Below are 19,780 nucleotides of genomic sequence, written 5' to 3'. Positions count from 1 at the left end.
TGGTTTGGGAGAGAGGAGAAGAGGAGACTTGTATTCTAATGTTTCTTTTGTATTGAGAGAAATAAGCTCTCACAAACTGTAATTCAGAGCAGCTAAATTGGATGTTTAATGAGTTCTGTGAGTTATGTGCCTAAAGTGAACCAGTATCTGCTGCAGTTGTGCACCAAACAGCACATCTAGGGAACAGAAATTGTTTCAATTTCTTGAGGAATGAGGAGCTACTAACTTTAGAAAATTGTGTAGAAAGTGGTTTTGTATATTTTTTAGCACCCGTAGTTGTTTGAAACTTGCTGTCTGGGGGCTTCTTACATTCTAAATGTACATTATGAACTTACTGATCCTGATTTTCTTATAGTAGCATCAACTACTATACTGCATTGAATACAAAAGAGTTTCAGTGTTGGGAGCTATAACTAAGCCGTAATGATAAAAGCTAAAATTGAGATCTGTGCAAACAGTGATAATGATTATTTTGTATTTGAAAGTCTTTGTGAGATGCTAATGACCGGTATTCTCTGCTGCTGCAACTGGTTAACATTTACTTTGCATTTTTCAGGTTTTTCTACAGTCTTCTTTTACTATGGCACTTATTGCTTGTCTGCTAATAGTCCTCTAGGACACTGGCACTGTTTTTCAGCTAACAAGAGTGAACAGCAGCCCTGAACATTTCTGCTGGATTCAAGGCTCCCTCTGACTTTCTGTTCTGTTTTACTTGAGTAAAAGGCCCAGTGAACTGGGTCTGGCAACTCCATTAACAGGAAGAGTAGGGACATTTTGGTTGCTCAGCACTTTTTCTAGTTTCAACATAGCTTAGCAGATTTGGGGTTGTCTGATTACTCCTATTTAAAGGGCTTGGAAATGATGAACCATTTCCTATTCTCTATAATTTGCACATTTTATTTGCACAATATGTTCCAGACATTTGATAACGTATGCACCCAAGGGATCACAGATGTCTCTTGTATGCATTCATATTTTTATGCATGTTTTAGAACATACACTGACCTGAAGCAAGAATCATAAAAGAAAAAAGATATATTTTTAGAATGATTGAAGAGAGACTCAGAAAATCTTTATCTTCATTCTTCACAGAGAGGATGGAGAAACTGAAAATGTACTTGGAAGTGATGAAAATCAAAGCACCCGGAACATAGAGGTTTGCAAATATATTGAAGAGTAACATGAAGATAATACAAATACCTCTGTCTTTTTGATGTAGCAAGACACTCAAAAATCAGAACAAACTTCACCAAGATGGTGATTTACATGGCATATTCTGGGACCTGTCCCATTTGCCCACATAAACACAAAAAGAAGGAAGACACGTCATGAACCTTTTGTTAAAATGCATATTCAGGTAAGAAATATGATTTTTCCTAATAAAAGACAATCAGAAAAGATCTCAAGGTTCACTGCAAGCACAGTGGTGTCAATAACAATATTTGTAATAATGCTTACTAACACTTCTGATGATAGTTTCTTCCAGGTAATTTCAAGGTTCTGTCAGGTTTCATTAATATATTCACTAAGTCTCCTTCTGTATTAAAAGCAGATTGTGATTTTGGGTCATCCTTCATGCTGCCTGTCATGGACATAAGTGTGCTTGTTGCTGAGAAAAATACTTAACAAAGCATCTAAAGTAATGGTTTGAAATGCATGCGAAGCTATGAAATACAACTGTAAGTTTCAGAAGTTTGAAACTTCCTGGAGAGAACTGAGCTGCACTTCTGAAGTAGGTAGTTTTTATTCGCAGAGTCATGAGAGAATAAAACTGTAGGTAGATCAAATCTCTAAAAAAAACCCCCCAGCTTTATGTGATGTTACACATGTAGATCAGAACAAAACCAAAACACAAGAAGAAGAAGAAGTGAGAAAATGAATAGATGACTGTGAAGTAGGCAATGATCAGTCTGAACCGCAGCACTGTAGGAAACAGTATAATTAGCTTGTAGCAGCCAGAGCAAAACCAATTTAAGAAGCAAATTTAATAAGCCTGTAAAAATCCAGATTGAATTCTTAGTTCTAGGCTTTGAATAAAGACATGACTGGACACAAGTCTACCTAAGTATGAGGGTAGGATAAAACTCCTTCAAGACCTATCATAATTCTGTAGGTAGCATCGAATGACACAGTGATGAAGGATCCAATGTTCTACCTACCTTCACACTATGAATTTGCCTGCACTACTGAAACTGAACCAGTAGGTTTTGAGAATCCTACTGTAACTTAAGTGGTTAGGTTTTGCTTCTGCTGGCTAGCTTGCAGGTGAACCAATGCTTTCAGATGTCAAAATGAGCTATGATAAAATCAATCAAAGAAGTTCAGATCTCTGTCCTTGGAAATCAACCAAACCCACAACTAGTTTGTACATGATTAGAGATAATTAATTTCATTTTGCCCATCTAAAATGTAGTCCTTTAAATTCAAACAATTAATTTAGGATATTCTATAGACAAGAGAAATTGATACTGTAAAAGGAAAATTCAGGTAGGCGTTAGAAACAGTGAATTTAACTCACACTTTGGAGATGATTCCACCTCAGACAGTGATAGATAAGCTAAATTATACTCTTGAAGATTAATTGGCTAGATTTGTAGTAGCATCCCATGCTACTGATATATTGATCATAAAATCCAGCAACAGCTCTGGAAAATACAAGAGACAGAGCTGGTGATAAAGGTACTTGACAAAGACACTGGATTCAGAACCATCTGTGATTGCACAGCCACATTACAGCTCCTGTCTGTGAGGTTGGAATGCACATTTTCTGTGTCATTTAATGTTGTTTTGCACTATGTGAACACGATTTGTAATCCTGTGGGGACTATCACAATATAAACATTAAATACAAATTCTTTTAACTCAAAGAATATTGTATGCATAAAGTAGTAGAGCACAGTATTTGCTGAATATTAAAGACTTTCTCAAATCTGAGCTAGGAGGTGAGCTAGAAGATCAACATGAGAGCAGTCTGAAAATTATTTTGCCTGTAGAGATGCTCTTTGCATTTCTAAGTGCAGTACTGTCACAAGGAATCCGCAAACCGGACTAAAACATTCAGACGTTTAATAATTGCACACACCTCCACCTTTAGGAAAACTCTCCATTCTACTACTTCTAATGCTTCTTCACCTTCTATTGTAGAATGCAGGTTCCATCTTAGGAGATATGTATATATGTGTGCTTGCCATATTTAATGCACAATGTGTCATTGGCTAAAATGTATATATTGTTAATCAGCAGCAGCTCCAAAGAAAGCTGCTAAAAAGGCTGAAAGCTGCATCACCACTGGTGTCTAATGAAGTGCTTTCAGCAAGTATGTGCCAATATGAAACCACAAAGGTCAGACTTGTGCTGAGCTGTACATTATATTTGAAGCCCAGAAGAAGCAGCAGTCTGTATTAAAGTTCACAACCTGTGTGAAACGAGACTTGATTAAAATAATACAGGTCGTTAGCTCTGAGATGGTTCTTTATTTGAAAAGAACAAATCTCACCACACATAACTGTGCAGTATAAAAAGCACTGAAATCTTCTCATGTGCATTTAAAGCAGTGCTTAGCATTGTAATGAAACGCATGGTTCAGTTATAATGTGGGGTCAGTAATGCAAGGAGCAAGAAGTATAGCGTTAAATTAAAGAAAATGAGAGATCTGACTGACTATCAGTTTAGCACTATTACTCATGATGAGAAGTAAAATGAAGTTCATGACCCCATCTACTACGCCTCTACCCTCTGCTCCTTCATGTCCTTCATCAGGAAGCACTTCCTCAAGGAGATTCATAAATCCATAGTTTTTCTCCAATGAATTGGCGCACACTTATTCTAACTCTTCTAACCACCATACTTCTATAAACAGAAAAAGAAAAGCTGCTACTCTGAGGCAAGTTACTACATCCTTGCAGTAACTTGTGAGATGTCTGGTATTTTTCTCTTAAACTAGATGGTGACATCCTTACGGCATTTCTCCATTCTGTCTATATAGTGCTGCACACATTTGCATACAGTACACGAAGAAACAAATAGTGCTCATATTAGGTTATAATGACTATTATAATGCATATAACCTATTTATTACCCAGAGAAATAAGCTGGTAATGGTTTATTTCAACCTAAGAGCAACGTGATCTTTTCCAGAAAGCAGCTACCATTTAACTTTTCATAAGGAAGAGTACTAACGGGATCTTTGGTAAGACACTTACACTATAGAGAAATCCATCTTTTGCAATAATGGCTATTAAGAGCCATAAACTAATTGTAGATAATGGTCCACCATTCAGCAGCAGTAATTCAGCCACTTTATCAAGATATATGGTTTTAAGTTGACCACTTTAAGACCTCAGTATGCATGAAGAAAAGGGAATAGATTGTGAAAAGACTTGTTAAAAGTAGCAAAGATGATCCTTAGTCGCCTACAGATTATGGCACTGAAATAAGAGTCTAGATTTCAAGTGAACTTTCAATGACCTTCTATTGCAAACAAGATAGTGGTGCAAAACAACCAGCAAACCAGGAGAGACTAGGGTAGCAGAGCAGCACCAGCTGAGTGAATGGGAGGTCTGGTCCCACACTGGGCTTTTCTAAGCTGGTAAATGGGAACTGGAGTGCTCTGCACCATGCAAGACAGAGCTTGGGGAAACATGGCTTAATTGACAGGTGTCGTCTTAAGAAGAAGAAAGGCCTAAGATATGCAAAAGGGAGATAATATGGTCGTCAACAACAATAAAAATACATTTGAAATATATGCAATGGGTACAAGGTGGTATCACTTCCTGCAGGTAACAGTTTGGAGAACGTGAAAAGGAGTTGGTGTTGAGGGTCAGAGATCTTTCACATGGAAGGTGTTGGCACCCAGCATTTCCTTGCCTCAGTTTCAGAGCTGCATGATAACAGCAGGGCGTGAATTAGTCAACATGAGCCGTAGGTGGGACTGATCTGTAGTTCAGTTCATTCCTTGCTTTGCTTCCCATCCTCTGAGGACTGATTAAAAGAGAAACTAGTAACTAGAACCTAGAGTAAGAAGGTTCTTTCTGATCTACTCTTAACATAAATTATTTTCCTGCTTTTCTTCCATTTTGTCAGCTATGATTTGGGTAAATCAATACCTTCACAACCTGCCTACTTTGATAATCCTGTGCTCCCATCACTCTGCAGACTTATTAAGTCTTTCCAGATGTTACAGGGTAATTTTTATAAGGCTCCAGTGACTGTCTCCTCACTGCTTCACAGACATCTCAGATATCACCTCCAACCAGTCTGGTGACTTTCCTTTACTCCAAAAAACATGTTTCAAAATAAAAAGAAATTTATTTTTCTTTACATGTTCAGTGGACTTTTTTCAGTCATGTAGATAGAAATTGGACAGCTATCTTTTTTGGTTGTTTTTTTTTTTCTTTCTTTTTCTTCCTGATAGAGCTGTGGGAAACACAGTCTGATCAGAAGGTTAAAAGGAGAGAAAGATAAAATACTGGGATGTAGTTAGTAGTCTCAAAAGGCAAAATGAGAGCGACCCACTGACCCACTCTGGTATGCTAACAGTTATGAAGCTAGTAAGTAAATATTTAGTAAGAAGATTGATATCAATATTTAATTAATGCAAAGATATCAGGTCCCAAGTAGAAAACATTGAGGCTCCCTGAAAGGTAGATTATCTATTAAAGATGTAGTATCTGTGTGTTTGACGTGGAGTACACATCCCTGGCAAGGATGTGGAAGAGGAGATGTGGGACGAAGTGGGCTCTTCTCTCTTTTGACATATGGTATGTGGGGCACTGGCTGGGCTTATTTCGTGCTGTGCATGCCTTAGTAATGCATAGAGAGATGTTATAAAAGTATTTGAGCAGTGAGGGAAGCATAAATTGCACTACAGAAAAATATATTAACAGTAGAAAATCATAAAAAACACTAGTTTGGCCCAGGCAATTTACTTCTGAAACAAGTGGCATAAAACAACATTACAGAGGGAAGGGAATAAAGGTTTTCAAGATGAAAAGGACTGATGAAGAATGCCAGTCTATAGCTCTGAGATGCTACCTGTGCCTTCCTTTTTCCTGTGACTGTGAATTTAGAACTGCATAGGAGCCGCCAGAGACATTTCTGTATTGCAGATATTTTTTGAGAATTGTGAATGGGGTTTTTGTTGTTTGTTTGTTTGGTTGGTTTTTATTTTTAATCAGGGAAAAATGAAGTAATTTAACAAGGGACTTTTCTGACAATTCTCTTTGCAGCTTATGCCACCTGAAGTACTTTTTTCCTCAGGCAAGTCCTTCATCCTCCAGGCTCTCATCATTAAATCCCTTAGTCTTTGTTATGGCAGCACCTGACAAACCCTGCCAAACAGTCTCCTTACCTTCTACCCTTGAGAGCAACACCTGACCTCTCTCTTGGGTATCAACAGTGCTCCAGTGAGGTTACACTTCCTTTTTCAATAAGACCCACCTCACCCATTATGGAAACACAACTCTTTGTAATAAAACACAGTGCATGGTGCACAGTGATGCAGTACAATGACAGAGACATGAATCAAATGTCTGAGAGATGAATAAAAACAATGTAAGTTTAAATAGGAGAATATGATTATTGAAGATGGAATTAGGTTTGGACACATGATAAGGCTCCATCCATCTGTGAAAAATGCCAGAAGACTTTTTAATGAGATTTTCAGTTATAAATGTTGAGACACCATCAGTCCTGAGGTGATAAGATTAGAGCTTGATTGTGTGTAGCTATGAGAATGAAAATGTATATAGAGAACTGACCTACTGTGGAAAAGCAATTAGGGAGTACAGGGGGACTAATCGGAAAATAAAACAGCTATTCAATGTATCCCATGGCAAAAAAAAAATCAGATACACTCTGTTATAATTTAACAGACACTTGTAGATAACATTGTGGTTATGGGTGACTTGAGGCACAAAATGATATAAAAGAAGAAATTAACACTCTAATAAATTAATGTTGCTTGAACCAATATGCTGTGAGGCATAATGTATTGCAAAGGACGGCACAATTAAGGAATGGGAAGGGAATTACTTCTGGGATCTAATGTCCAGATGCTATGATCTGAAAATCAAGCCCAACTTTGACATTTGACTTTGACAAATTGGTTTAGAAGAATTGAACTGGAAATGGACTAATTGTACATAAGAAAAGACTTATGAGGGTCAAAATTAGAGCCATAATAGTACACACCTGTAAGGTCTTCATATGCCTCATGAAAGGAAGGTTATGAGGATGGAGGACCTTCATCTCCACTGGGACTGGCAGCCTTGGTCCCAAGGGTAGGTTTGCACAGATCGGCACTGCTGCCATTTCCATGGTGCCAGTGGGCCCTACCCACCACCAACCACAGGCCAGTGGTGCTGCCCCCACCCTCTCCTGTGCCCTGCCAAAAGTAAAGGAAATGGGACTGACCATGTGGATGCTGGATCAGGGATGCTACATTTGATTGGTGAAATAATAATGGGGTTTGCTTATCGCTACCTGCCAAAGACCCTTTTTACAGACCATGACCCTAATATCTGTGCCTCAGAGCTATGCACTCCTGGCACTGGTTGTCTATAGCTGACCCATCTGTTAGTTCCATCTGCTCTTCTTTTTCTTTCAAGTTTACAAGTTATCTTCTAAAATATAATTCAGATCCCATTGCACTATTTTTGTCTTTCCTTTATGCAGCCTATTTAGTGTGGAAAACTGAAGATTTAGTGCTAAGTGCTTGTTAGCTTCCAGGCAAATCAATTTCCCCTAAATGAAAGAAAGAGAATTTTCTTAACTTTAAATACTTGTCTCTCTTTCCTGAACTTCATCCTCAATGGATTCACTTTATAGATTTTTTTTTTCCACTAATTAATTCCATTGCCATTTATTTTCCCTCAAAGAGCCCTGTGGCTGGTTATCACAGAAGCAAACAGAGTGCAATGAAGTACATTTCTAAGGAATTTAGGTTTAGTGATTCTATGGACAACAACCTTCACAACTGCCTTTTGAGAGCAATCCCTACTCCAATCAGAAAGCAAAGTTTTGCTCAGGTGCTTGCTGTAGTTCCATGTCATGTTTTAAACAGGTACCATAACGCTGCTCTCTTGTCAGGAGACAAGATTCAACATGCTCTTTTCAAGTGTTAATGATGATCAAATATATGGTAATAAGTACAATACTCCCAGGAGTAGTAAAGTAGCTGAAGTAAAATATTTGTAGTCAACTTAATGACATCCTGACAGTATATGCTTATTCATGTGTGCAATGTAAAGAAAAGATTTGTCAATCTTTAATGTGCAGAGTACTGAGTATTATAAAGAAACAAATTACGTAAGTATTGCATAAAACAGGAAATGTGCAATCTATAGCTTCTGATCTGGATGCAAACTTCTTGAAGATCTCCCTACACACAACCATTTGTTCCTCAGATGAGTTTAGCACCCAACTGAACGACAAATCAGGCCCAATGGGCTGCCCTGGATGCATTTGCTCCCATCAGCAACTTGTGCTCTGCACTGGAAGATTTAGCCATGTTTGGGTAAATCCCAGTGACTCCAGTGGAAATTTGAAGGGACCTTATCTGTACAAACCTTACCACCAGAGCAGAGACTTAGTGGAGCAACACATTAAAACAGACATTACTTGGGAGTAAATCTCACCCCCACCCAAGAACAAACCACAGGGAGGGTGTAACACCTGCATAGGGTGTTACATTGGGCATCCCAAGGCGTAAGAGCAGGGGTGGCAGATTTGTCCTCTTAAATTCCTGCTGTTTGGCTAAAAGTTAGGCATGTCATGGGAGTGTACTCCAGCAAGGAAAGAGAAATAGGCAGGCAGAGGTGAATCTCTCTATCCTAAACCACAAATGAACCCACCAAAGTGTCTCTTTGTTGGAGCTGCCTACCAACAAACGTAATTGGGATTAAAACACTGTGCTTGTTGCAAGATGCTAAATAAAACCAGCCATTTAATAATACCAATCCATTTTAGTATAATAAAATACATCAGCTATGGGATATTTTATGAAAATGTTTAATTCAACTGTTTCTTTGGAATGTAGTAGTCATAGTTTGGAAATTTAAGTTACAGTTCAGTTCTATGTGTTTTTTTATGCTACTCAGTGTCTGAGAATACAAATGTCATTTAAAGTTAAGGCTTCGCTGTTCATTTTGAAACAACAATTTACAAGTGTCATATTGTCATAGAAAATAAAAATTTCTGTAAAAAAAATTTGCACAAAGTTTTATGATGGTACAAAACATGAAGCAATAATATACCAGTAAAATGAAATCATTTTACTACTGAAGATTTTTATAGTTTTTCAATAAAGAAAAAAATATGTTATTTTACACTTTAAAAATTATGAAACAATCTAAAACAATATAAACTGAACATTTCGTAACACTGCCTTTACAAATTAATAACTTTATAAACATATAATTTTTTTAAATATATTTATCAGTGCAAGATACTTTTCAATGTAAAGTTGCAGTATCATTTTTCCTTTATTGAAGGGCAACTTTCATTCTATTACCTTCAGAGAAATCAAATCTTCAGTGCTAGATCCTCATTATCATAGTAAGGTCTGAAGAACACAAAGGAGATATATTTCTTTTTATGTTCACTATTATCAGTACGTTAAAAGAAGGAAAAAACCCACCAACTACCAGCTTTTCCGTTCAAATAGATTAAGACCCAGAGCTGGTCCAGAATCCATTGAAATCAGTGGGAATATTTCAAAAGGTTTTGGGTTTGGGCTCCCCAATGGGATTTTCTCTTCAAGGCAATATAAGGGTATAACTCTTAGTCAAGTTAGTGGACTAGAAGTTTTTTCAGCTAAGGAGAGCAGGCCCTTAACTCCTGACTCACACAGTGGTGGTGTGCTGAAAATAGTTTTGAAAAATCCTTTTTTCTTTGGGTTAATTAACTAGCTGCTGCAATACCATTATGGACAAATTACAGTGTTAGAAACCAATGAAAATTCTACCTTTTGTGAGTTTGTCACTTGGGACATCTCATAGACTAATTCTTAGACAAAACTTTCAGGCCCTAGGTGCACTGTCTCACCTGCTGGAGGACCCAAGAGTGAGAGGTTGGGGAGGTAACTCTTTCATGAATATAAGGTTTGATGACCTGAAGTGGGTATTTGGATTTTCCTGATAGTCATTGCCTTTAGGACTCCTCTGAAGTAGCAACTGTCCACTTTTTTTTTCTACTGGATTTTCTTTTAAAATATTTTCAACTTCAAACCTCAATTTTTACCTCCTGTCTCCCTCTCTTTTCTTAAGTTTCTGGGTTACTGGTGGATTTTCTACATATTTCTCTTTTTTATAGCTCATATTGGTGAAATTATATGCCTCAGAACATTTAGTTGATAAATAATAAGGGTGGATTCTGTTGCTCCATGTAATTCAAGGCTGAATTAGCCCTTCTTTAATCCTAATCCTGGACAGGATATGTCATTGTTCTTCTACAAAAGCAATTTTGGAAAAGACTAACTCAGAAAGTCCCAATCACTTCCCTGACTCTACTCGGGAAATTCAATGACGAAAAACATGTATCCAGCACTTTGGCAGGATGTTCCTTTACTCGTGTTTGCACTGGTTTTATCTGCTGGTTGGTAGATACCCAGGGGAAGGTGGAAGCTGCCTCCCCATTTATGGCTGTGCTGTGTGCAGGTCACTGCAGAAAACCCAGGGGCTCCCCTTACACCTGTAGGAGGGGAGAGATCCTCCTGTTCCCTTGTCACCTCCTATGGACCCCCGTGGGAAACATGCTCTTGATTCTTTTTACCCTGTTGGACCAGCTGCATAGGCTGCTGAATATTATTTGTCCAATAATATTTGCCCTAAAATATTTAAAAAATTGCCACATAATTGTCAAACACATTTTTTCTGACAGCTTATAGTACTCAGTTCACTGAATTGGTCACTGTCTACACTTCTGGTCAAACAGAAACCACCTGGTATGAAATGCCAATTGGGTATAACATGATGGTAAGAACATACCTTACATACACTGTGGGATTTCATTCTGCCCTCAGTACCCACACTAAGCCAAATTAGCATTGATTAGCATGAAAATACACGTACACTGAGAGAACAGAACTCTGAGTTCAGGTAGGGGCAGGAGGAGGAAAGTTTCTCATTTTAAAGGCAATCTTCTCAGTAAGGGAAGCATTTTCCCCAGTGTAATTAACAGGCAAGCTGTTCAGGATAAAAGACATGTTTCATGACATCAGGAAAAAAGATACTGTCACTTTATGCTGTTAAGAAGAAATCCAAAGTTCGACTTTGGAGGATAAAGTTAAGAATTTTCCCTTATTTTTTAACAAAAACTCTAGTAAAATCCTTTGCCATTACCAGCAAGTTAAAGCTGAAGTTTTCTTTCCTTGGCAATGGCAAATGCTTATGCAACCTACTCAGAGAGACAAAGAGAGAGAGAAAGAGAAGAGAAAGGGAGAGAAATTTTACATTTGAAAATACATTCTATATGAAAGAACAATAAAAGGGGATATTGCAGCTTTATACAAAAGGGTCAAGAGACATGAAGTTGAAATACAGAAAGCAGAACAATCGAGCCAGGTTGTCAAATCTGATTAGCCCTTGCCTTGTTGAGGCTATTTTCTTACTCTAAAATATACTTTTCTTTTAGCCAGTGAGCCATCAGAATATGATTAAAGACAAGGGCATAACTGCAGAGAAGCTGTAGTTAATGTTAACACAATGAGAAGCAGTACAAACAAAAAGGCACTTGAGAGGACATACACTAGCCAGTGCCAAGGACTTTTTTTGTTTCATTTTTAGGCAGTACACTTGGTTACCAGTTGTGTCTGATGATGGCACATACTCTTTTATGGAGTTCACAAGCACAAAATTTAGTACAACACTGAAAAACATCAATAAAATTTGACTGTATTGCTTCGTAAACAGAGCTGACACACTATATCGGTACTGATGCAGCAGTACTTTCAAAAACATCCTAACCCTTCTTTGCCTATGCACAACACGAGCAATTATACACAAATACAGGTGCAGAAGTCCACTAAATTGCTGTTACTCCAATATTTTCTGGGCACTGAGCTACAGACAGCATGTCCATCCAAAGGACCCCACTGAATACATTTTGTGACAGCATCTTGGATTTTGCACAGTAAAAACAAAATTATCCATTAACGGAAAACAAAACAGAGGGAGAGAAAGAAACACAAAATGAACTATAAGTCAATCATACTTGGTCTCAACACCAGCATTCGATTATTTCAAATAAAACCAACAGAAAAAGCAGACTGTACATGATTCAGGTTGTTAACACAGATTGTTGTCCATGTTCATCGGTTACACACTCACTGAAGCTCCTGAGAAAAGCTTGGCTCAGTGTCATCAATGCACTTTTCAGCCTGTACAGTAAAAGATCAACAGTTCCCCAGCACGACCGAGCTATGTCCTTCTATCCCGATTCAGATTCTCTGAAACTTCTCCAGTCGCTTTATACCTTCATGCTTCCGAGTATGAATTCTGTGTGTTTAGTTTATCTTTTTTCAGTTTTACACCATCGACCAGTTCAAAATTATAATTCTCCAGTGCAGACAAGTTCCTCTCTGACATCCCATTGTGCCAACAGGCACAGTACAGAACAACTCCACAGATGGCTCCTAAAAGCACCCCGAGTGCACTCATGGCTATGATAGTAATAAGGATTGGATCTAGGGTCTTCAGGACATTGCCTGGTTTCCTGGAGATGTCATCATAGTCCTCGCCCGTACGGTATGGAGGTGTAAACCCTGAAATGGAGTGAAGAATTGCAAAATTTTCAGAACCAATCCTAGTTAAAACTTTGGAAATTTTGAGAAAGAACATCACTTTTTTTTTGACATAATGAGTTTCTACATAATTTTAAAACCTAGCTTCTTGGAGGTAGTAAAAAATAGCTGAAAACTATAATGTGACCCAAATAGTTGTTGATTTTTTCCAAACTGTTTTCCAGTCTTTGAATCTTCTGCCTATTAGTAGAGGTCTGATTCTGCCTTGGATTAAATGGGAGTCAGGAGCAAATAACTGGGCCTTTTGATTATATTTTACCAGGTTGCAGTATTTAGTTCAAAAATGTTAATCAAATCTTATTCAGCTCAGTGTGAGAGTTTATAGCCTAAGACAGTGGTTGGGAATGTCCTTTGCATCCTTTCCACTTCAATGACTTTAGGATTGGATCTTGAAGTAGAAATAGTGGCAGCACTGACACAGAAGAGCACTCTGCCCCCTTGTGTAAAATATTCACTGGGTATCATAATGTTTTCCCTCAACCCTTTCAGTTTATGAAAATGATCCAATAGCAGTTGTTGCAAGAAAAGCCCAAAAGTCTTTTTGGACAAACCCTCTTTCACTTAAACCAATTACAGCAATCCCATTGACTGTAACAGAAAAAAATTAAGCTCATTGCCTCAAAAATGCAAATATATTTTATTATTGGGACAATATGACAATTATGATTCATTTAATGATCCATTTACAGCTATCATCATTGAAAATGATAATGCTTTGCTAGACTGGTCATAAAATGACATTTTCAGCCAGGTCTGTGAAACAATTAACCTGAAGAGTTTTGAGCCCAATTACCGAGGCATGGTGTGAGTCATAAATTGTAAGATATAATGACAGTGCTTTCTACATCAGTGGACAAGCCTTCTAGATAACCAAATATTGAGGAGCTAAAAAGTGCATGCATATATATGTATATAATGTAACAAATTGTGTATATAAAATGTGAAGTTTTGAAATAGGTAAAAATAATAAAAAGTCCATAAGATTATATGACATAGAAGAATAAAACTATTACTTCCTTTAAATAAATGTAAGCCTTTTTAGTGTCTGATCCAAATAAATCAAAACACCTTAATACAATATGCATTTAGAGAGCAAATCTATAAATAAATGAATAGAATGTACGAATTCACACTAAAATACACGTTAAAATTAATTCCCTTTAAAAAAATAACACAATTTTTACCTGTTTGATTAATATCTGGCTCTTCTTCTTCATCTATTTCATTCTCCACATCAGTTGATTCTAATGAAGCAAAAGAATTGACATTGATTATTAGGGTTACAAACACTGATTGACTACCATGCTGGCAATAATGGTATAGCAGATTTTCCTGTGTCAGAGCATCATTATGGCGGCTTGACAGAACTGTTCATTATAATGGGCTCTGAAAATTAATGGAGGAAAAAAGAAAGATTAAAAAACTCCTCTCCGCCCAGTCTTGGCACAGTTTTAGTTATCAGCAGGGGTTTTCCATGCCTGGAAAAGAGAAGTCAGTGTGATGAATTAGCATCTCATTCACTGTATTTACAATTTTGGAGCCCAATTCCATAACACTTCATCAGCATAGGCATAGTTAATCACAAGAATAGTTTCACTGACTGCAGTGAGACCACTTGTGTTTGGGTTTCAGGCTGAGCTTTTGGATTTAGCTCCCTCAGGCCAGAAATCTTTGCTCAACATTTTGTCTGAAAAACCGAAACATGTGAAGGTAGGAGAGGAGTCAATTTTCTTTCTCATATTGGAGCCAGGTAAGTACAGTCACTGCGGTCCCAGCACCCTCCTTGGCACTGAGGACACTGCAGGAGGACCAAGCAGTGTGTCCTGCCTCTCTTTCCTGCTACCTGTCACTCTGGTGGCATTTGATGAACCCCAGTGTTTGGACTGTGTGACAAAAAGAGATTATACAGTTTTCTTATCCTGCAGTGAAATTACCAGATAGCTGAAGGCTGTCATGTTATCCTTAAATGTATTTTAGCTACAAAAGGTGAGGAGCACCCTCTATTACTGCTCTCAGTCATGTTGCCAACTCACATGGCATAAGTTTATCTTCCTAAATCTAATAATTTCTATTCCCTCTTTTACATAAAAGTAATTGCTTCATCTCCACTGCGAAGGACAGCATTCAGTGCTTGTGTTTATCTGGGGCTACTGCTGCCAAATTACGTGCAGCATGCAATGTGCATATGATCAGCAGTGACTGGAATAACCCAAGACTGGCCAGAAATAAAAGGACTCAAAGAGCATCTCAGGAATAGCCTGGCTCAGATGTGGGAAAGGCCATGTCCTAATATTACTTTGTGTCCTGCATGTCTGGGAGCTGACGACTACAGCAAATGAGCCACAGCAAACTCAGAATGACAGGACAGCAGAGGACAGAGCAGGGGCCATTTCACTCTGTCTACTTATCCTGTAAGGGTTTCATACGCTCCTTTAAAAAAGAATTTAAGTAGACTTGGTAGTAAGTGACCTAAAAAGGGTGAAGAAATTAAATTGGATTTTGAACATTAGTTAAAACAGGGAAGAGCATTAGGAAAAGTAGAGAAATTTAAAGAGGGCATCAATATGAAATACAGGGAGAGATGTGAGAATGTGAACATGCTGTGACCCATGTCAGTAGGATGCCGGTTCTGATCCAAAACACTGGCATTCTGAGGTGAAAGCAGTGGCACTTACTATGAATAAAGCTATGGGCTGAATCAGAATGTTTTCAATGGAAAACTTCCCATATAGCTAATAATTATCTATCTCTTTCTCAGAGAAAAAAGCAGCTATCAAAACAAAATAAATAATGTTTTGGATGAGAATTCTCTATGTTCTTGTTTTTTACACTTACTTCGGCAATCCTCTTGTGCTACGTGATTGTCAATTTTAATATCATCCACAGCAATTCCTCCAGTTCCTTTTCCAATTTCTCCCTCAATAACCACCTGGCAAAACAAGATAATATTAACATTGTTTTCATGTTAGCACACAATTGCAGCTTTCAGGATTTCTTAATTAGTTGTTAACACACATCTTCACCTGCCATGATGTCACATCTACATGTACTTTGTTTGCGGCCTGAAAATCTGCATTGCCTGCCTTTATGAACTTATGCACTCAAATGTAAATTTATATACTGTCATAACTTCATTACAGACATCTACATCAGCAAAACTGTGGCAAAGAGGCAGCTTTGTGACTGATGATAAACAATTTCCAAAGTATTTATTTGGCCTTTGATAACAAATTGCTTGCATCACTGTAATCTGAGATACCATGAAATATTTCACTATTATTAGTCACAGCAAGCCACCTCATCTGTAGGTGTAATACTGTCTACACAAATCCTTCAGTGACATCTTTTGCTACGGTGTATAAAACATGACCTCAGCTCTGGTAGTTCAGCGGGGAGCAGCCAAGCTCACCTGGTAGTGTTTCACAGATTTGTGAAGAAGAACGCGTCCTTCCTTCCAGTAGTTTGCCTGGTGCCCACTCAGGGTCCACAGCACCTGGTCATATTCATCTGGCTTTTGGTACCGCAGTTTGATCTTCAGGGTGCCCACGTGTGCGCCGGACATGTGGTACCAGAAAGTCATGCAGTGGGCAGAGTTCTGCGAGGAAATCACGGGGCTCAGCAGTCGGGCGACTTTGCCTTTCTGGCTTTCATCAGCTTGTGAGTAAATGAAATTGCCATCTCCTACTGTGACAAAAGGACTGTGTTAGGAATAGCCACCAGTTTTAATTTTCTTTGTTAACATAAGAATCCCCGACCACCCCTGACCATTTTGCTTTCCTTCCATGCTGGCGGGTCAAGCATCACAAATGAGAGTCAGAGTGGGTTGTTTTGGGAGCTCTAGGAAAGCTCATATGCTGTAAGGAGAGTGCCACCAAGATGTTCAGAGAGCTGGAGCACCTGACCTATGAGGACAGGCTGAGAGAGTAGGGGTTGTTCAGCCTGGAGAAGAGAAGGCTCTGGGGATACTTCAGTGCTGCCTTTCAGTAAGTAAAGAGGACTTATAACACAGATGAGGACAAACTTCTTAATAGGGCCTTTAGTGACAGGACACAGGGTAATGGACACTAAAAGAGGGTAGATTCAGACTAGACACAAGGAAGAAAATTGGTGGGTGGTGAAACAGTGGCACGGGCTGTCCAGAGAGGAGTAAATGCACCATTCCTAGGAATGCTCAAGATGAGGTTGGAAGGGGTTCTGATATAGTTGAAGATGTCCCAGTTCATTGCAGGGGGCTGGGACTACATGCCTTTTAAAGGTCTTGTCCAGGACCCAAACCATTGTTATTCCATGATTACCTCTCCCTGTCTCCTGTGCTGTTCACTGGGATGCTTTGTGCTGACAGTGAGCTGTAAGAACACGCTCACTACGTGACACACGCAAGGCATTTGCTTTTGCTCAGGGAAGGAGGCAAAAGCCTGTTTGGTGTGACAGCATATGCTCCATTACTCAGCGTGCACCTCCTGAAGGCAGCCAACACTAGGCTGGCTAAATAAAAGTCCCTGGGGCCTACTGTATGGTAATTGTGCAGAGAGCTCTTAAAAAACCTCTGTTTAAAGTAATCTGTACTCGAGAAGGCAAGATTAGAATGGGGAAAGCACTGAAGGATGAAATGGCTTTGAATAGCCATGGTCAGAGATCAGGAACTGAGATCTAAATAGTGTTCCTAAATAGAGTTGCAGATGGTGTCTGACTTACGCCCTTGATTTTTCTAACAATATACTGGGCACTATGTACTTATGAGCCGTTTCTTGAAAGAGGAAGATTATGACTGGTACGTTCTGAAGAGCATAATGGATTTATACATGTTGAAATCTGAACACCTAATACCCTTAACTTGGAAAATTACTTTCTTAATCACCCTGGGAGAGAAGCATGTGGGAGTGTGATTAGTTTGGTAACAGAAAATTGCTTAACAAGATACTGACTATAGAGAAGTGGTTCTGATTTACACCAGCTAGACATCCATTCCAGTCAGCTTTTGAACAGATTCTTTGCTGGGAATTACAGTGGAAAAACATGAAGTTCATCCTGGTGTGTTTAAGAATAGACTGCATGTGCAATGCACTCACACAAAAGGATGGAGATAATATTTATTGACATTGGTATAAAGATATTTTGAGAGTAGGTAGGACAAAAGTAATAATAAAAAATACTATTGCTCAAATGCTGAAATAAGTGTACATTTTTCTGTTCATACCAATACTTAAACAAAAGGAAATTAAAAAGAGGCAAAAGATGTTTTGGAAGGGTGGTCTTTAATCAGCATTGGTGTTTGTTTATACATGATATTCTTGAATTTCATGTGAAATAGTATATAATTGATACTTGCTGGATAGCAATGGTATAGTCCAATGAAGATGGGAAGATGAGCATTGTTACTCTGGGAAGTATAAGGACAGGGTAGTAAAAGGTGAACCAGAAACAAAGAGGAATGGGATAAACCCAGTGGGTGGAAGAAGTGGGCCTAATAAATGAGAATGGAAAATATTTCTTGTAACATGAGGCAAGGATGTTTTGTTTGGATTTTTCTGTGGGCAGTTAGAGTATCCTGCCCAACATGCATGTTGAAGTATCTGGTCTTTGAAAGAATTTTACAGGGAAAGATGATATTAAATTGTCAAAAAAAATTATGCCTTCTTTTTTTCCTGTCTTACTGCAGTAACATCTTGTCCAGCTTCTTAAGCAGGAGTGGTTATATCTATATGCTCTTTCCAACTTTGCTTCTGTGCAGAGAGCAGCACAACATGTGCAAATCTCATCAAAGAATGGTAATAGGGAAATCCAGAGGGAAGAAAAAAGGAAAATAATCACAGCATTAGGATGACTGTCTCAGTTGGAAGACCTAACACCGGCCAGATTTAATCACAACATGTATAATTTGAAGTGACATACAGTGTATCCTGCTGTCTTAAAGCAATTGCTGTTGAAGATGACTTCTGTGGATTTTCTTTAGCTTTGTGCATGTGGCTGAGAGAAAGATGTGTCTGGGAGTTGCTCACTGTGGTTCTCCCAACACATTGGGTGGCCTTGCTACATAGTGGTGACACTGAGGGTTTGTTTGGGACATCAGTGCCATCCAGACTGCTCATGGTCTGCATTCACATCACCCCACTCATTCTATACCTGCGGGCAGGTGAATGGCAAACCTGGCAGGTGAAGGGCAAACCTGGCAGGTGAAGGTGTTCTTTAAGGAAAATTTTGGAAAATATTGAAAGTTAGTGCAGTAGGAGAAAAAAGGGTGGCCTGTAAGACTTACTAAAGCTACAGCTCATGGGACAAATAAGTTTTTTGTGCTAGCAAGGCCCAGGGGAAACAACAAAATCTCATTTGAAGAATATAATTTCTTCATCTCTTGACTGAAGACAGGTTCAGTCTCTCAGTAATCTTTGGTGGCAAAGTGCAGATAGCTCTCATTTTCAGAATATTATTGCAGAGCTAGGTCAGGAACTCTTTCTTCATTGTCTTAATTAGAGCTTTACTTATGCATGCCTTTTAGATTTTGTCAGTCTCTGGCTAACATAGCTTTTAACCTCTTTTCAATGTCAGATCCTACTGAGCCATTTCACTTTACATCAATTTTTCCACCATTACAGCCTTCACTTCAGCTAACTGCATTTAGTTAATTTGATACCATTTATTTGTACAATGCCATTTATAGTCAAAGTATTACAAGTTTTTTTTTTTTCCCTGAAACTACTGTACTTGTCTTAAGATTCAATTGAAAGTGTCTCAGGATTTAAAAAGTCCAATTTTGTCTAATTTCCTTGTCATTCTCATTAGGCAAAGGGTAGCAGAAGTGGGAAGGGGGATTCATCTCAACACATTTGATTAATCTGCACGTATGCAAGCGAGAACACTAAAGTGAGAGGCTGTGCAGGTCACACAGTGCCCTCCCTTCTCCACTACCCTGCAGCATATTTATTGCCTAATTATGCAGAGCCATGAGTTAGATACTACAAAACAAACCAATCAATTTCCCAG

The 19,780-nt window shown here is 38.4% G+C and overlaps 1 protein-coding gene across 5 annotated transcripts in view; it reads right to left on the bottom strand.

Moving 5' to 3' along the window:
• Window positions 1-8,993: 8,993 nt before the first annotated feature.
• The window catches only part of NRP1 (neuropilin 1), a 114,557-nt gene continuing 103,770 nt past the window's right edge, over window positions 8,994-19,780 (bottom strand). For 3 of the 5 annotated variants that reach the window (XM_027717333.2, XM_039380635.1, XM_039380634.1), the window contains exons 15-18: window positions 16,209-16,483; window positions 15,635-15,728; window positions 13,984-14,043; window positions 8,994-12,760 (exon numbers count right to left, since the gene is read on the bottom strand). In XM_027717333.2, coding sequence (XP_027573134.1) covers window positions 12,474-12,760; window positions 13,984-14,043; window positions 15,635-15,728; window positions 16,209-16,483 — 716 coding nt within the window. In that variant the 3' untranslated portion in view covers window positions 8,994-12,473. The remainder of the gene's footprint in view (window positions 12,761-13,983; window positions 14,044-15,634; window positions 15,729-16,208; window positions 16,484-19,780) is intronic. The other 2 variants (XM_027717335.2, XM_027717336.2) reach the window with 2 other exon arrangements.

The sequence above is a fragment of the Pipra filicauda genome, unplaced genomic scaffold (genome assembly GCF_003945595.2).
Source record: "Pipra filicauda isolate LSUMZ 115617 unplaced genomic scaffold, ASM394559v2 scaffold1_size10287979_pilon, whole genome shotgun sequence".
Classification (NCBI taxonomy): Eukaryota; Metazoa; Chordata; class Aves; order Passeriformes; family Pipridae; genus Pipra; species Pipra filicauda.
This window is presented reverse-complemented; position numbering and strand designations above follow the sequence as displayed.